We start from the raw sequence: 15399 nt of genomic DNA on the forward strand, positions 1-15399 counted from the left end.
ATCTGGACTAATAATTGTCATTTATTAAGACAAATAATTTCTAGATTTGTAATAACATTGAAGAGCTCGCCAGAAATTACAAAAAATCCGAATTAGATGATTTTGAATTGGGATCAGATTATACCGTCACGCAGTTGGAGTCTCTAACGATACTTTGTCACTATTGTCTGTTGGATCCATCGCAGACCGTTAATCAAAACATACCCGCATCTGCTAGTACCCCAGTTATTAGTAATCCTACAGAGATTTTGAACAATCTAGTACACGTATTTTTTTCACCGTTGAGTTCTGAGCTAAATTCATCAACTAAACAAAACTCCGATCATTATCAACACGCCCGCAAAACTATCTTGAGTCATATGCCCAGAATAATTTCAAGCGTAGCCAGACTATGGCAAACTGTAGTAGGTAAGAAGCACAAAACTTTGACTACACTGCTTCGTACTGATATTAATTATTATATGGTTGTTTTTTCAGGTATTGAAAATGATTATAATAGTGTATATGGAAATCCAAAAATTGTAAAACAGCAACTGTTAGAATTCCTTAGTCCGATAGCTGTGCACCACGGAGCCAGTTTTTTAGCTGCCGTAGCAGTGGCATGGTACGAAAGAAGAAATCCCTTTTCAAGTTTTAAAGCTGTAAAGATAACTAATCAAAACGTTTTGGACAACAATATTGTTTATACTTTGTTTTTTGTAGGTGTTGCCTGAACCTAATACTGGACAAAACAATTTGGTATATTTAATTTTTGCCATAAGGGTCATACCCCTGGATAATTTAGTACAAACTGTAACTGCTGTGATAAAAAACCCTCCTCCATGTGAAGGTCTCAGTCTTGATATTTGTTTAGATGTATCTATATTAGAGTTATTTTATTGGTTAGTATTATTCACATAGTTTGTTAGTAAGGTTTCAATATATATATTTTCAGTTATATGCGGACCGCCTCTGCTACTCAACTTTCTGAAGCATGGAGTTCGTTACTCTCACTTATTAGGGAAGTAAATTCACTTAGCCCTCCAGCACAATTCTTATTAGCGGCAATATTACATGAAATGATGATTAAATGTTGCCCATTAGAGGAGAAAAAAGATCAAAAGGATCTACAAGATGTTACCGCTAAAGTAAGTAGTACATTCATATAATGATGGGCCAGACCTTATAACAAACGAATTTTTTTAGCTTATTGACTGCGTTTCTCAAGTTTGTGGATCGTGTTTGGAGCAGACAACTTGGTTAAGACGGAATTTCGCTGTACGGGAGCAGGATGAAGAAGGGACGCCTGATTCTAGTATCGTCAGTGGAAGCCAAACTGATTTTGTACTGAATTCTAGTCATAGTGTACAAGCCCAATTAGTAAGTCATCCTTTTTGTAATCAAGCAGTATTTACTATTAAATTGCACCATTTTTAGGTCTTAGCAGAAATTCTTGCACCAATTCTAGATATATGTTTTGGTTCTTCGGAGAAAGATAAAGTAAATACTATTTTGGCATCGTTAATGTATAACATTGTACCTTACTTGAAAACACACACCATAAAAAACATGGCTAGTTTCACTGCTTGTTCAAAACTTCTCGCTAGCCTAAGCAGTTATCAATACACCAGAAAAGCATGGAAAAAAGAGGTGTTTGATTTGTTGTTGGACAATTCTCTCTTCCAAATGGACCATTCTTGTTTAAAATATTGGCGAATTATTGTTGATAATTTAATGACGCATGATAACACCACGTTTAGAGATTTAATGAGTAAATATTCCTGATTTCTTTTTGGAAAGTTTGTAGACATATTATATTGTAGGCCGAGTTTCTATGACCCAAAGTGGCACATTAGGTATTTTCACATCGAAAGAACAGGAATATGAACAGAAAGCGCAATTACTGAAAAGATTAGCGTATGTGATATTCTGCAGTGAAACCGATCAATATGCTAAATACATGCCGGACATCCAAGGTATTTTGAAATTACCAATCTAACTATAACTAAAGTTTTTATTAATACACGATGTTTGTCCTTTAGAACAATTAACAACAAATCTAAAACTGAACGTTCCCGGTATACAGGCCCAAGTGTTTTTTTGCTTCAGAGTTATACTGATAAGAATGAGCCCCCTTCATGTTACAAGCCTCTGGCCTATAATAATTAGTGAAATGTTACAGGTATTTTTGCAAATTGAACAAGAATTGACAACAGATACAGAAGAATTTAGGTAAGTAATGTATAATATGTGCGAAATCGTTATAGAATCAAATTAGACTATGATTATTGGATGATGATATGAAAAAGTTACTTATAATGCTAACTTTTGGAACATTTTTTTATACAATGGTACCTAATGAAGTGGATTAACTGTAAAATTAATTTCCATAAAATCTTACTCTAATGTTGTCTTTTGCTGAAAGGTGATGGCATGTATGTATGATTTTTGTGATGTTTGTTATCGAATTTATATCCACTCCATTAGTCAATTAAGCATGGTGTTTAATCATTATTAAATAATCTGTATTGTTACTGTTCTTTATCCATTGGTGAACAAAATCGCTTGGTTATGTCACATTAGTATATTTGCGAATTTTGTACAGTAATGGGAAAAGCTTAGTCCGTTGTTTATTATCATATATTAACAATGTTTATTTATTTTGTGCTTATGCTGGGTTTGCTGGTATCTACAGAATGAATAACAGGTAAATAATGTAATTTTATTACTGCTATTTACTCCTTAATACTAACAACATTTAAAATATCATGTCACATATTATCTATTTTGGTCATAACGCCTTTCTTCCTTAACCTTTTTCTACTGTTCAGTTTATTCTTGGTTCATGTTGTATATCATAATATACTAATGTTAATAGTAAATTAGTTGGCACCTTTATTGTATTTAATCACATAGACAAAAGTATAATATCTGACTCTGAATAATCGTTTCAGTAGGCTTTGAATTGCGAAAAATTGACGCCCCCATTCAAAACAGTAGTAATTGGTCATTAAATCATTAAAAACATAAATTGGTGGGACTAGAATCGGTGTACATACATACATTTATTGCATGAATAGATGTTTCTTATGATTAACAATAACATATTAATAAATAAAAAACTTTTTGCTTTACATATATGCTAGTTATATATAGTTAGTGTACATTTATATTGAACAGATATACTAATAATTTTAATACATTAAATATAGTTCCCATATTAAGTTGATGTCAACATTGGATGCCAGTTGGGCTACCAACAGTAGTAATGGATTACATGCTCTCGGACATCCGCACTGGTTGAAGTTACAGCTTTCAACAGCTAAACTACTGGATTTGGCATTATTATTACCTGCTACAACCTTACCTCAATTCCAAATGTAAGTGTCTTTTTTTTCATAGGTAGTTTTCAATGAATTAGGGATATTGTAATAAATTAATTCTATCTGAACAGTGATTTAAGAAAACCTTTCATTTTTACATATTATTGAAATTATATTTCAATCAATTGAACAATATTATAACTTTAGATCGATGTCAATGAGACAATATTTATTTAATGTTTTATTTAGGTACCGATGGGCTTTTGTAGGTGATGATCTTGTTCGTAAATCGAACATGCCCAACACTGTATCATTTACACCTCACGTGGTTCGAATAGCGGAACTCATGGACAGAAAGTTCGCGGATACCCAAATAGATATATTGCCTATGAAAAGAAATGAACTCTTACTCACGATGAATAGCATAAATCAATTAAAAGATCTGCACAGCTTCTTTAAGACCCTAAGTTCGTGTTCAAATCGACATCGAACGGAATGTAGCAGAACCATAGCGACCGACAATATATTCACCGATAGGCAATCTGACAAAAAGCTTGACATGATTTTGGAAAAAATCGACAAAATTATCGAGTCAGATTTCCTGGATAAGATCCCGAGGTAAAGGTTGTGTATCGCAAGTCAATGTCGATAAATGTAAACTCTTTCCATGTCATATACACCGTACATATTTTCTGAAGACTAAAAAGGCAGCTTTTCATGATTGAGTTCATTTTTGCCCAAAGAAATCAGTATTAGATGCGGTGCATTTATTATGAATTATATAATATCAAGGTTTTGTTGTGTGTAAAAAATGTTGTTTTATTATTTTAAATATGTCAGATATTTATATTTATTTTTAGAAGATTGTAGGTAATTCTAAATGTTATATATTTGTCAATAGGGTAGGTGCAATTTCACGAAGAAATTAAGTACAGCATTTATACAGATTGTGATTTTATATTGTGATGTTATTGAAAATTTGGGCTTTATTGCCTAATTAATTTGTTGTATTATTTCAACTAAATAAATACATTTTGCTAATTTATTGTTGTTATCAGTTAAAATTAATACATGGTAATATAATTTTGAATAAAACTTACTGCAACAGTTTCTGCTTAAATGCTTTAATTGTTTCTCATCATTCATCACTTTTAATCATCCCCTTTTATATGAACTGTTCATCAATAAATATAAAACTTATTTCAATATTATATATTAACAAACTTATAAACAAAAAGATGGAGTTATAATGTTGTTTTGAATTATATTTGACGCTATTTTCCACCAAATCCTCCCATTAAATTTCCAAGGCCACCAGCGGCTCCCGATTGTAATTGCCTAATCATATTTTGTAGACCTGACATACCACCCATTTGATGTAATACACGTGGGTCCATCATACGCGCCATTTGTTGATTTAACTTGGCCATCTGGTTCTGATTAACATTTTTGGCCATATCACCTCCTTTGAACAAGCCTTTGATGCCACCCATTTTTTTAACAACAGCAGCAAATTTTGTGTACTGTGTAATCAGTTCTTTGACTTCTTTTTCTAGTAGATAGAAACAGAATATCATCAGTATATCCAAGGCAAAGCATTAAATTGAGTTAATGTTAAGATTGAAAAAATTGTCTTAGGAAATAGATCTTGCTTTCCTTTATATTAAAATTAGAATTAATTCAAGAATACCTGTAACTCCTGATCCTTGTGCTACTCTAATTACTCTGGTTGGCTGTTTAGAGAATAATTTAGCTCCATCTCTACTATCTAGTTCTCCATCATTCATACTGTCCATTATTGTCATAAGTTTTTTCAACCTGTCAATCATTTATACTTAAATCTTTTATTCAATGTAAATTTAAAATAAATAATATATACCTAGCCATAGACTCCTGTTCACTACCTTTTGACATGAAATCCTGACTAAATCCGGGTATCATTCCCTAAAAATTACGTTTGATATGTAATAAAGCCAGCACTTTTTTTTAACATTCTTTACCATTATTTGAGAAAAAGGACCCATTTTCATTATATTCTGGAACTGTTCGTACATATCTCTTAATGTAAATTGGCCATGTTTTATTTTTTCTAGCAATTCCTCATTATCCTCAAGTTTTAATTCATTCACTTTGTCTATCAATCCTTCTATATCTCCCATACCAAGTAACTTACTTATAAAGGGTTTTGTCTTAAATGGTTCTAAATCATCTATATGTTCTCCTACACCTATGAATATAATAGGACTGTTTGTAGCAGCAACTCTGTAAGAAAACTAAAATCAGTAAACTGCAAAAATGAAAGATATAATAACTTTGATCTAGATGCTTACTTTCAACCTACTATTTTATTAACTTTATCTCTAGCATCATAATTTAATAATATAATAATTATTGAAAAACTTACGCACTAAGTGCTCCACCTCCTTTCGCATGGCCATCTAATTTTGTAATAATAACTGAACCAACATCTACTTTTTCATTAAAAGCCCTTGCTTGTCCTTCACATGCTTGACCAATTGTTGCATCCATAACAAATACAATATTGTCAGGTTTCTAAATATACTTATAGTTAATATTCTAACAAATAATGCTTAAAAAATCAAATACATACAACTGCATTTGAAACTGACAACATTTCTTCAAATAAAGAATCTTCTTGTTTATGCCTTCCACTTGTATCTACAATAATAATTTCAAATCCTTCCTTTTTAAACATATCTACACCATCTTGTGCAATGACTACAGGATCAACTTCTGTATAACTAAAAATAAAATTCATGTAAATCAAATTGGTGATCTAGTAATCAAGGAAAAACATTCTTAATGAGTTGCCTTATATTACCTTCCATAAAATGGAATTCTGGCTTTAGTACAATTCTGTTTCACTTGATCATATGCACCAGCACGAAAAGTATCAGCACAAACTAAACATGATTTCCAGTTTTTCTTTTGATAATGATATGCTAATTTGGTACATGTCGTAGTTTTGCCAGACCCTTGTAATCCAACAAACATTATTACATTTGGTCTTCCCTTAATTGGTTGATAAGGTTTAACTCCAGGATCGACAAGCTTAAAGAAAAATAAATTTAATAGGTGTTAAATAATCTTAACTAGCTCACCTTAACAAGCTCTTTAAAAACGGCACTTTGAATCATACGCCTTTTATTTAGGCCTCCTGCCATTTCATCAAAATCTATTACAGCTCTAACATTTTCACGTAATTTTTTAACCATTTTGATATTAACGTCAGCTTCAAGAAGGGCTGTACATATTTCTTTAAGCATTCCATTGAGAACCTAAAGAATTCACATCATGCATTAAACGTATATAATAAAAATATTGTTAATAAAAACCCATATTTAACCTAAAAACCATCTGGTACAACTTACTTCTTCATTTATAATTGTGGCTTTACTTAAACCTTGAAGTGCGGACGTAATTTTACGTCCTAAATCAGCTAACACCATTTTGACTTGATTTTTATATTAAATAATTTGTCAAAAACTAGACAACTGTTTATTTCATTTTCCAAAAAACAGACACAAGTAGGTTATAAGAAACGTCAAAATTATTCGTAAACTTTTCATTATTGCCACATATACCTAAATATTTGTTAAAGTGGTTGGTAATATTTTAATAAATAATTTATTAAATAATAATTTTAAATCATCTAACAGTTTCATTTAACAAAAATTGAAAAATATGTCCTTTAAAATATAAATAAATTATCTCAAAACTATTCTAAAGAGCGGTCTGGCAAACAAGCATAACATCTCATTTATTTATTGATGATGTAGACATTAGTTATATGTCAAAGAAATGTATATTTTATAATTAACTCTATCTTAATTAGGCCATTGTGTTTTATTGGCTAATTTCAGTCTTAGTCTTGTATTCATGTTATAATTTAAAAAGCACGTATTTAAATGTTTTCTATTGCGTTTCAAAATATTCTGTAGTCAAATTAGAAACTCAACAATTGTCATTTTATGTAGGTGGTAGTTCAAATTGTAAATAAATCATTGGTCTGTAGGGTTGCCTATATGTCGATGGAATGAACGTCTGTGATTAAATAAACGAACAATATTAAAGATTAAATAATTACAAAAGAAAAATGACTAATTAAAAGTTTATCAGTGGTAATCTAAATTTAGAGCTATGTAAATTGATAAGGTATAACTTTATAACTATTTAATTTTTCTATACGTGTAACATATTTTATTATAGAGCTTGTTCAATTATAATAAAAATATGTCTGGTGGCGAAAAGAAGAAAAAGGGCATTAGATCGCAGGGATGGGAAGAAGCAGGTTCCGAGTTTTATCAGGAAAGTTATCCAGGTGACTCAGACTTTGAAGGTATTTGGAATGATCCTAAAAGATTGGCTACCCTGCTACCAAGTAAACAAAATAGAGCAGGTGTGCACAGTTAACTTAAAATAACAAATATATTTTATAATCAAGTGTAATTTTTTTAGTAGCTACCACTATACGTTTAAGAACCAATGATTCAAAGTCTTATAAAAGTACTGTGAGACGTCATACTAATAGATCTCGTAGAGACTCAACTGTTCTTAGGAGAGCTTCTGCAGCTGGAGAAGTAGAGGTGGCAATGCTTCCTGACCTTTCAGAAATGAGGTATATTTATTTATTAGAATGTGTCTTATTAACTGAAAGTCATTTGTTTTAAAATAGGTCAAATGAACAAACTGCTTGGGAAGATATTATGGGGATAAAGGCATGGCCAATTCCTATGTCAAAAAAGAGAGAAGAAAAGGCCAAAATTATGGTATGGAATTTTTTGTGCTGATAATTATGTTTTTATTTATTTTTCGTGATCTCTTTTAGTTAATGTTATCTTATCAAAAGTTAATTGTTTAATTGTTGTAATTAAATAAGTATTATTTTTAGAGTGAGCAACACTTGAGATTACAAGGCTTGGAACAGTTTAATTGGAAAAGAAGAAAAGCGTGGCAACAATTTAGGATTAGACTTCTGGAAATATATCATAAGATAGAGCTTTGGAGAGGCGAACTTAAAAATATTGAAGGTCACCTCGGCATTGGGGTTGTTTCATTTTTTAAATTTTTGAAATGGTTGTTTTTTCTTAATTTATTTATTTTACTATTGGTCAGTTTGTTTATCATTCTACCAACATTTTTATTAGCTTATCCATTGGATAATATAATGAATTGCACAAATAATGGAACAGTTGAAGGACAAAAATGTGATTTCCAATATTTTTGCATTGCAGATGAATCATTATCATTCTTAGATATTGTACAAGGCACAGGGAAATTAGAAAGAACACCCTTGTTTTATGGGTATTATTCAAATCAGACATTTTCATATTTGGTGAATGATTCACTTTTGTATTACAATATGCCATTAGCTTACATATTCATAACTCTTACATATTTCTTAGTATCTCTTTTTATCATATTGCACACATCTGCGAAAGGATTTAGAGAAAGGGTAGTGGAAGGGGAAGGGCAGTTTTATCAGTATTCCAATCTCATATTTGGAGGTTGGGATTTTTGTATACACAATGAAAAAAGTGCGCGGATCAAACATCAAGCAATTTTTAATGAAATCAAGATTCTTTTGCAAACTGAAAAGTTAGTGGAAGACAGACAAAGTAGGACAAGACAAGAAAGGTATAAAATTATGCTTGTCAGATTTATAGTTAATTCAATAGTAATAGCGATATTGATTCTTTGTGGCGGTGCTATTTACTTTGTCTTCACTACTTCTACCGATCGACTAAAGACATTGCCGTCGTCTAACGATAATATTGAATTGAAAATGCAAACATTTTTATATGAATTTCTTCCGTCGCTGTGTATCGTAGCTTTAAATATGATTATACCAGTTATTTTTCAATTTCTAATAAGTTATGAGAATTATGGGCCAATTTTGGAGATTAAGCTAATATTAACAAGAACAGTATTTTTGAGGCTAGCTTCCCTTATTGTTTTTTATTGGTCAATGTACAGAAAAATTAAGGATGCGGATAACTGTGGGTGTTGGGAGTCATTTGTGGGCCAACAAATTTATAAACTGATAATAACAGACTTTGTAACACATTTTGTGATGACATTTGTTGTAAATTTTCTAAGATCACTTTTAGCTAGGCATATAAATAATAAGTTTATCAAACTCATCGGGGAACAAACCTTTGATTTACCAAAACACGTGTTGGACGTTGTATATTCCCAAACGCTATGTTGGGTTGGAATATTTTTTGCGCCACTAATTTCAGTAATAGCTACTATAATATTTTTTCTGCTTTTTTATATAAAAAAGTTTGCGTGTTTAGTCAACTGCAAACCGACCGGTGTGGTTTATAGGCCATCTAGGTCAAATTCGATGTTTATGTTAGTATTATTGATATCCTACGTTGTAGCGTTAGCGCCTGTAGCTTTCACACTAGCCGAGTTAGAACCAAGCGAGTCATGCGGTCCTTTTAGAAATCTACCATCTATCTGGAGTCTGGTAGACGATACGTTTCAGACCGCACCGGGTTTCTTAAAAGCTCTGGCCAGCTTTTTAACAACTCCTACTTTTATTATACCATTATTTATTGTATTAGTTCTTCTGTTATATTATTATACCGCTGTCAATTCGGCCAACAGACATATGGTAACTGTTCTTAAAAATCAATTGGTTTTGGAGGGCCACGACAAGAAATTCTTGATTGACCGATTATATATGTTCATCAAACAGGAAAATGATAAACGAGCTCGCATAGCAAATCGCATGACTGATGGTGATGTAAATCCAAACATGCATAGCTAAATAAAAACACATCTTGAAAAGAGAAACATATCTAATTCTGAGAAGTTAGTTTTATGTTTTGTTTCATTTATATATATTTTTAAATGAAAATATTAACCCAAAATGACTTGCTGTGTTTTGAGTGTAATTGAGCTTTATTAAATTATAATGAGTGACATTGAATTTCCATATATATTTTAGCATTTGATGAGAAAATTTCTATCTATATATAAATACATAAAAAATATTATAGTACTTGACATTGTGTTGATTTGCCGATAAATATTCCATATATTACAAGTTTATTTGTCGTTAAAATAAATGATTGATTCATATTATTTGTCAGTATGTTAGAAAATTATCATTTTAAAAATATTCATTAAACTATAAGCGAGCATTATATATATTTAACAGTCGTATATTCAGATTACCCAGTATTGTCCTCCGGATGCCAATTTTATTTCCTATCAAGGGTAAATTTCATTGTAATCAATAGATGTGATGCATTTACATTTAAACGTCTATATAAATGTGATATTTTAGTATTCCTTTTCTGCCTTTAAAGTGTCATTAAATGAGGTATTTAATCTGTCAATACGCATTCCATTTTCTTTAGCTCAACCTTCGCACTTTTGTTGCTCTTTTTATGATAGTAGAAAAGCATCTAAATTTTAATTCCATCCAGATTTTATAAAGATAATGACCCTTCTTAATGTTTTGCAATTTTATATATTTATTGTATATAAGGTTTAATGAATTAAAATAGTTTGAACTTTATTAACCTGCCTAACTGTAAATATTTCTCGAAGTTTTCTATATTTTCTCTTTTATTATTACTACTAACTTAGTAAAGGCCATCCCGCTTTACAGTAGCAGATTCAGGAGGTTGTTGGTTGAGAAAGGCCTTGAGCCTCTTAGAGCTCCTCCTTGATACGCTACTGCCGCTTATCAAGATGATTAACTACAGTATTAACAGGTAGATCATGTATTCTTCAACTTATAGCACCCTTCTCCATTATCTAGACTCAACTGTATTTCTTTAATTTAATAATATATATTTCTTATGATGTAGCTGGATTATACTTATTTGAGATATATTGATTTTAAATTTAAATCTTTCAATTCTTATATCTAGTCATACAATTAGATAAAGCCAAAGATGAGTCAGTTTTTAAAAATGTATTTATAATTTATTTAATATAATTTAGTTTTCTAAGCGTTGTTTTATTAAGTTATGAATTTCAATATATTTTAATTCAACTCTAACTACTATATTTGAATAATAAAACCATAAATCTTTAAAATATTGGGAAAGGGAGAAGGTAGTTACAGTCCTTGCGTAATTCCTTTATTTCATATTCAAATCAAGGTATACATAGTATTAGATGGTTATAGTTTTTCATTCAACATTAATTTTAAAAACAATTCAATATGAAATTATGAGGGTGTTCCTATACTGACACTATCACACATATGTAGACTTATAATAAAATTTTTCTATATATAATAAGTTATAATTTAAGGCACTAGTTAAGTCTCATATATTTATTATTCTTCAGTAATTGGACTGTGTAACTAAAAATAATAAAAAAAAAATAGAATATGTAAAGAAATCATCAAATATCACCTTACCGCTTCAGCAATATCTATCCAATCAAGCGCTTGAATGAAGCTATCATTCTTGCTAGGAGTTTTATCCCAATTCCAATACACTACTTCATTAAACTTATTAATAACATAAAATTTTCTTTCATCTTTTTCATTATTTGGCCGAATGCTTTCATGTAGAACTACACCAACATATCCACCAGGAATATCAAGTTTTTTTCCTTTTAAGGGGTATCCTCTAAAAGAACCTTTTAAAACTGACAAAAAACATGTTTAACCAAAACAATACAACGAATAGGTTAATTAACTTACGGTTTTCCTCTAGTTTTACATACGGTTGGAAAAATTGTGAAACTGGAGCATCACAATCGGCGTGAATTCTAAATGGTATACTTTGTACAATACTATCATTTATTTTGCTCTCTATATTATTTTTCCCGCTATAAATATGAATGGCCATTTTCAATGAAATTTAAAAATTCACTGGTGGTATGCAACTCAGTCCACATCCTATATAACCGTTTTGTATTGTAGGAATGTGCAATTAACCAAATTTTTCACAATTACAATTAATTGGAAATCAATGTGAATTAACTAGTTCCTTTTAAATATAAAATATTGAAAAAATTAATTAGACTTAAACATGTATTTACAATTTAAAGATGTTTTCAATTATACATTTTTGAAGGATTAAAAAATATGACATTCATATTTCTCACTATTTAAATATCTTTTGTTATTTCATTTAATTTTGTAATTCATATAACCGCATATTATTAAAATAGATATTACTGGCTGTAATAATTGTATAAGAGCAATATACTCGGAATGATATATTAATATTTATACATATATTAATTATATATGATAGGATATGCTGTATAGATGTCGCCATTAAAAAACAAAATTCTGCATATTTAAGAGTCGATAGTTAGGTTAAGTTTTAGAGTTGTTTAACTGGCCCATGCTTTTTAGAATTCGAAAATACCGCACGTGGTAGTGAGTTTCGTTTCAGTTTGTGGATAAATATTCGTTAGCTTTTTGAAATTATGGGTAAGCCAGGTAAATTTGCCTTTAACATCCGTGAATACGTTTTTCATTTATAATTCATAAGTTTCCTAAATATTGTTCTTTTAGTCCTACATTTTTTCTTATTGTTTTTTTTTCAGGATTCTCTCCAGGCAATCGTGGAGGAGGTGGTGGCGGCTTCGGCCGTAAAAGTTTTGGAGAAGGAGGTGGCGGCAGAGGTGGCCGAGGAGGATTTGGCGGTGGACGTGGAGGTTTTGGTGACAGACGTGGAGGAGGAGGAGGAGGTATTTTATTTCATTACTTAAAATTGTTGTAGTATCGATGCTGATTTTGATATTTTATAGGACGAGGACGCGGAGGTGGACGTGGCGGTGGTGGTTTTGGCAGGGGAGGAGGTGGTCGTGGCGGCGGTGGGGGCCGAGGTGGAGGAGGACGCGGTGGACGTGGTGGTGGTGGCGGATTTAAGGGAGGCAAAACAGTAAGTAACATGCTGTGTATCAACCAACTACTGTGTTAGACCTGTTATTTCTTTTATGATCTTTTGTAGCATTTTTACATATGTTATTATTGAACTAATTATTACTTTTTCATAGGTTGTCATTGAGCCACATAGACATGAAGGAGTTTTCATTGCTAGAGGCAAAGAAGATGCTTTAGTTACTTTAAATTTAGTTCCTGGATCTGAAGTATATGGTGAAAAAAGGATATCAGTTGAAGTATGTTTGTAACTAAAATATTATTGAAATATTAACTATCTCACTGTAATATCCTGCATTTTCAGAATGATGGAAATAAGATAGAATATCGGGTATGGAATCCCTTCAGAAGCAAACTAGCCGCCGCCATTTTAGGAGGCGTTGATGCTATTCATATGGCCCCAGGCAGCAGAGTTTTATATTTAGGAGCAGCATCGGGAACAACCGTATCACACGTTTCTGATATTGTAGGCCCTGAAGGTCTTGTATATGCGGTTGAATTCTCCCACAGATCTGGAAGGGATCTAATAAACGTCGCCAAGAAAAGGACAAATATAATACCTATTATCGAAGATGCTAGGCATCCTCATAAGTATCGAATGTTAGTCGGAATGGTCGACACAGTATTCGCGGATGTAGCACAACCGGATCAAGCTAGAATAGTATCCCTTAACTCACAATATTTCCTTAGGAACGGTGGGCATTTTGTTATTTCAATTAAAGCTAGTTGTATAGATTCCACAGCCCAACCTGAAGCAGTCTTTGCTTCGGAAGTTAAAAAATTACAGGCTGACAAATTAAAACCCCAAGAGCAAATTACATTAGAACCTTATGAAAGGGATCACGCGGTAGTGGTAGGTGTTTATAAACCGCCAGTGAAAAATTGATTTCTAAAATTCTCTTGATATAAGTTCTAAGGTTTTATAGAGTTCAAGGTTTTGTACAGACAAAAGCATTTTTAGTTGCAAATTGACTTTTTGTTTTCAATATGGTACATGATTTTTATATTTTTAATAAAATTCGTTTCATAAGTGTATGAAGTGTCGAATGATTTAATATGTACAATACAGTATATGATACATATTTTTTATAAATAGTTAATATTAATTAGTCTTTTATTGTTTCCGGTTTTACCTGTTTGGGAATATTTTAATTACTTCAGTATATATAGTTTTTATAGTCACACAGATCAGTCAAAATATAGCAAACTATACAATTATAAAATTAAAAATTATTTAGACAAGGAATATAGAAACTTTATATTCGTGAAATAAATAAGTACAAATATGCCTCCTTAACACGCGCTTGCCTGGTGATTACGACTACATACATAAATTTTATATCAGGCCAGTCACATTCTAAACGCGCTGCAAACACTTACATGAATGGTTTGAATAAAAAATATACACCAATATTTGGGAAATATGTATTTTCGTTTGTAGGTCGTAAAACACTAGTACTTGTTCTACAGAGGTATGATGTATACTACCTGTATATTTCATAGTAGTGTAGGTATTTCTCAAAATAAAGGTGCAGGACGAGCGATTTATTTGGAGCTAGATACAGATTATAATGAGTTACTAGCATCAATTACTTTAAATATTTAAACCCGATAATTTTTGTGATAATGATATTCCAGAAGAGTCAAAACAATGAGCATATCTCAATATTAAAAAAAACAGGATGTATAGATGCTCACAATTAGCGATCAAGATTAGAATGAACTGAATAAGCCGCTATCGTTACTAAAGAAGTGGGTAGAATGAATTACAATAAGTAAAATATGGATAAGACTCAAGTTTAAGATTATTTTTTATGGGCTTTACAGTAACAGGTCAAAATTATACCATTTTACTATCAAGACAAGCGTTTCTTATGGTTTCAATTGCTGATAAATCACCTAAAGTGACATCTTCATCACTGTTCTCCAAGATTTTAGTTCGTCTTCCGATTTGAGAGGATTCCGTTTTTTTTTTGGATTTACGGCGTCATCGTTTTATAGCGTTTAATCCTACAACACACGCTATTGAAGTTTAATAGCTGATTTGATGCAATGATTAATGAACTTTTATATTTACATAACTTACTGAATAATAAACAATAGGCCAAATAAATGCTGCGAAAACAATTTGGTCATCACAGATAGCCAAAAGGGGTCCGCGCTTATTGAAAATCCCTACATTTTAAAGACACACTTCTTTTATTT

At 31.2% G+C, this 15399-nt stretch overlaps 5 protein-coding genes across 7 annotated transcripts in view; 3 read left to right on the forward strand and 2 right to left on the reverse strand.

Annotated features, from left to right (window-relative positions):
• Positions 1-4344, forward strand: part of LOC143198800 (protein DOP1 homolog) — a 37336-nt gene extending 32992 nt beyond the window's left edge. The window contains exons 12-21 of the mRNA XM_076408293.1: positions 45-408; positions 478-641; positions 703-881; positions 935-1127; positions 1186-1359; positions 1417-1750; positions 1803-1955; positions 2022-2211; positions 3192-3359; positions 3552-4344. Of these exons, the coding sequence (XP_076264408.1) occupies positions 45-408; positions 478-641; positions 703-881; positions 935-1127; positions 1186-1359; positions 1417-1750; positions 1803-1955; positions 2022-2211; positions 3192-3359; positions 3552-3924 (2292 nt within the window). The 3' untranslated portion in view covers positions 3925-4344. The remainder of the gene's footprint in view (positions 1-44; positions 409-477; positions 642-702; positions 882-934; positions 1128-1185; positions 1360-1416; positions 1751-1802; positions 1956-2021; positions 2212-3191; positions 3360-3551) is intronic.
• A 155-nt stretch (positions 4345-4499) lies between these two features.
• Srp54k (Signal recognition particle 54k) lies at positions 4500-6876 on the reverse strand. The gene is made up of 9 exons (XM_076408312.1): positions 6695-6876; positions 6425-6601; positions 6145-6374; positions 5914-6064; positions 5707-5855; positions 5303-5564; positions 5182-5246; positions 4993-5120; positions 4500-4854 (listed from the first exon to the last, which is right to left on the reverse strand). The coding sequence occupies exons 1-9, from the start codon at positions 6770-6772 to the stop codon at positions 4577-4579; spliced, it is 1518 nt and encodes a 505-aa protein (XP_076264427.1). The 5' UTR covers positions 6773-6876; the 3' UTR covers positions 4500-4576.
• A 206-nt stretch (positions 6877-7082) lies between these two features.
• LOC143198805 (transmembrane channel-like protein 7) lies at positions 7083-11296 on the forward strand. 2 transcript variants are annotated; one of them, XM_076408305.1, is made up of 5 exons: positions 7083-7478; positions 7533-7722; positions 7782-7941; positions 7999-8092; positions 8215-11296. In XM_076408305.1, exons 2-5 carry the CDS (start codon positions 7557-7559, stop codon positions 10099-10101), a joined length of 2307 nt encoding a protein of 768 aa, XP_076264420.1. In that variant the 5' UTR covers positions 7083-7478; positions 7533-7556; the 3' UTR covers positions 10102-11296. The 2 variants fall into 2 exon arrangements, with proteins under 2 accessions (XP_076264420.1, XP_076264422.1); XM_076408307.1 differs by having other exon boundaries at positions 7323-7478; positions 7785-7941.
• Positions 11297-11414: 118 nt separating this feature from the next.
• On the reverse strand, positions 11415-12189 carry LOC143198825 (ribonuclease H2 subunit C). Its single transcript, XM_076408335.1, has 3 exons — positions 12001-12189; positions 11713-11945; positions 11415-11655 (listed from the first exon to the last, which is right to left on the reverse strand). Exons 1-3 carry the CDS (start codon positions 12146-12148, stop codon positions 11629-11631), a joined length of 408 nt encoding a protein of 135 aa, XP_076264450.1. The 5' UTR covers positions 12149-12189; the 3' UTR covers positions 11415-11628.
• A 414-nt stretch (positions 12190-12603) lies between these two features.
• On the forward strand, positions 12604-14300 carry Fib (rRNA 2'-O-methyltransferase fibrillarin). 2 transcript variants are annotated; one of them, XM_076408382.1, is made up of 5 exons: positions 12604-12741; positions 12858-13001; positions 13062-13195; positions 13311-13433; positions 13499-14300. In XM_076408382.1, the coding sequence occupies exons 1-5, from the start codon at positions 12738-12740 to the stop codon at positions 14078-14080; spliced, it is 987 nt and encodes a 328-aa protein (XP_076264497.1). In that variant the 5' UTR covers positions 12604-12737; the 3' UTR covers positions 14081-14300. The 2 variants fall into 2 exon arrangements, with proteins under 2 accessions (XP_076264497.1, XP_076264496.1); XM_076408381.1 differs by having other exon boundaries at positions 12611-12750.
• Positions 14301-15399: the final 1099 nt, after the last annotated feature.

Source organism: Rhynchophorus ferrugineus, unplaced genomic scaffold (genome assembly GCF_030347505.1).
Source record: "Rhynchophorus ferrugineus isolate W39M unplaced genomic scaffold, kcgeb_rfMv2 rfM6, whole genome shotgun sequence".
NCBI classification, from domain to species: Eukaryota; Metazoa; Arthropoda; class Insecta; order Coleoptera; family Curculionidae; genus Rhynchophorus; species Rhynchophorus ferrugineus.

What these genes read in the sequence shown, in the direction of transcription:
- Srp54k (XM_076408312.1), bottom strand. Translation starts at nt 6,772, where the DNA reads ATGGTGTTAGCTGATTTAGGACGTAAAATTACGTCCGCACTTCAAGGT. An exon ending in GGAGGTGGAGCACTTAGTGC is followed by an intron (nt 5,565 to 5,706) that starts GTAAGTTTTTCA and finishes GTTTTCTTACAG; the next exon opens with AGTTGCTGCTACAAACAGTC. An exon ending in GTCCTTTTTCTCAAATAATG is followed by an intron (nt 5,247 to 5,302) that starts GTAAAGAATGTT and finishes CGTAATTTTTAG; the next exon opens with GGAATGATACCCGGATTTAG.
- LOC143198805 (XM_076408305.1), top strand. Translation starts at nt 7,557, where the DNA reads ATGTCTGGTGGCGAAAAGAAGAAAAAGGGCATTAGATCGCAGGGATGG. An exon ending in AAGTAAACAAAATAGAGCAG is followed by an intron (nt 7,723 to 7,781) that starts GTGTGCACAGTT and finishes TAATTTTTTTAG; the next exon opens with TAGCTACCACTATACGTTTA. An exon ending in AAGAAAAGGCCAAAATTATG is followed by an intron (nt 8,093 to 8,214) that starts GTATGGAATTTT and finishes TATTATTTTTAG; the next exon opens with AGTGAGCAACACTTGAGATT.
- LOC143198825 (XM_076408335.1), bottom strand. Translation starts at nt 12,148, where the DNA reads ATGGCCATTCATATTTATAGCGGGAAAAATAATATAGAGAGCAAAATA. An exon ending in TGTAAAACTAGAGGAAAACC is followed by an intron (nt 11,946 to 12,000) that starts GTAAGTTAATTA and finishes GTTTTTTGTCAG; the next exon opens with TTTTAAAAGGTTCTTTTAGA. An exon ending in GGATAGATATTGCTGAAGCG is followed by an intron (nt 11,656 to 11,712) that starts GTAAGGTGATAT and finishes TATTATTTTTAG; the next exon opens with TTACACAGTCCAATTACTGA.
- Fib (XM_076408381.1), top strand. An exon ending in GATTTAAGGGAGGCAAAACA is followed by an intron (nt 13,196 to 13,310) that starts GTAAGTAACATG and finishes ACTTTTTCATAG; the next exon opens with GTTGTCATTGAGCCACATAG. An exon ending in AAAAAAGGATATCAGTTGAA is followed by an intron (nt 13,434 to 13,498) that starts GTATGTTTGTAA and finishes CTGCATTTTCAG; the next exon opens with AATGATGGAAATAAGATAGA.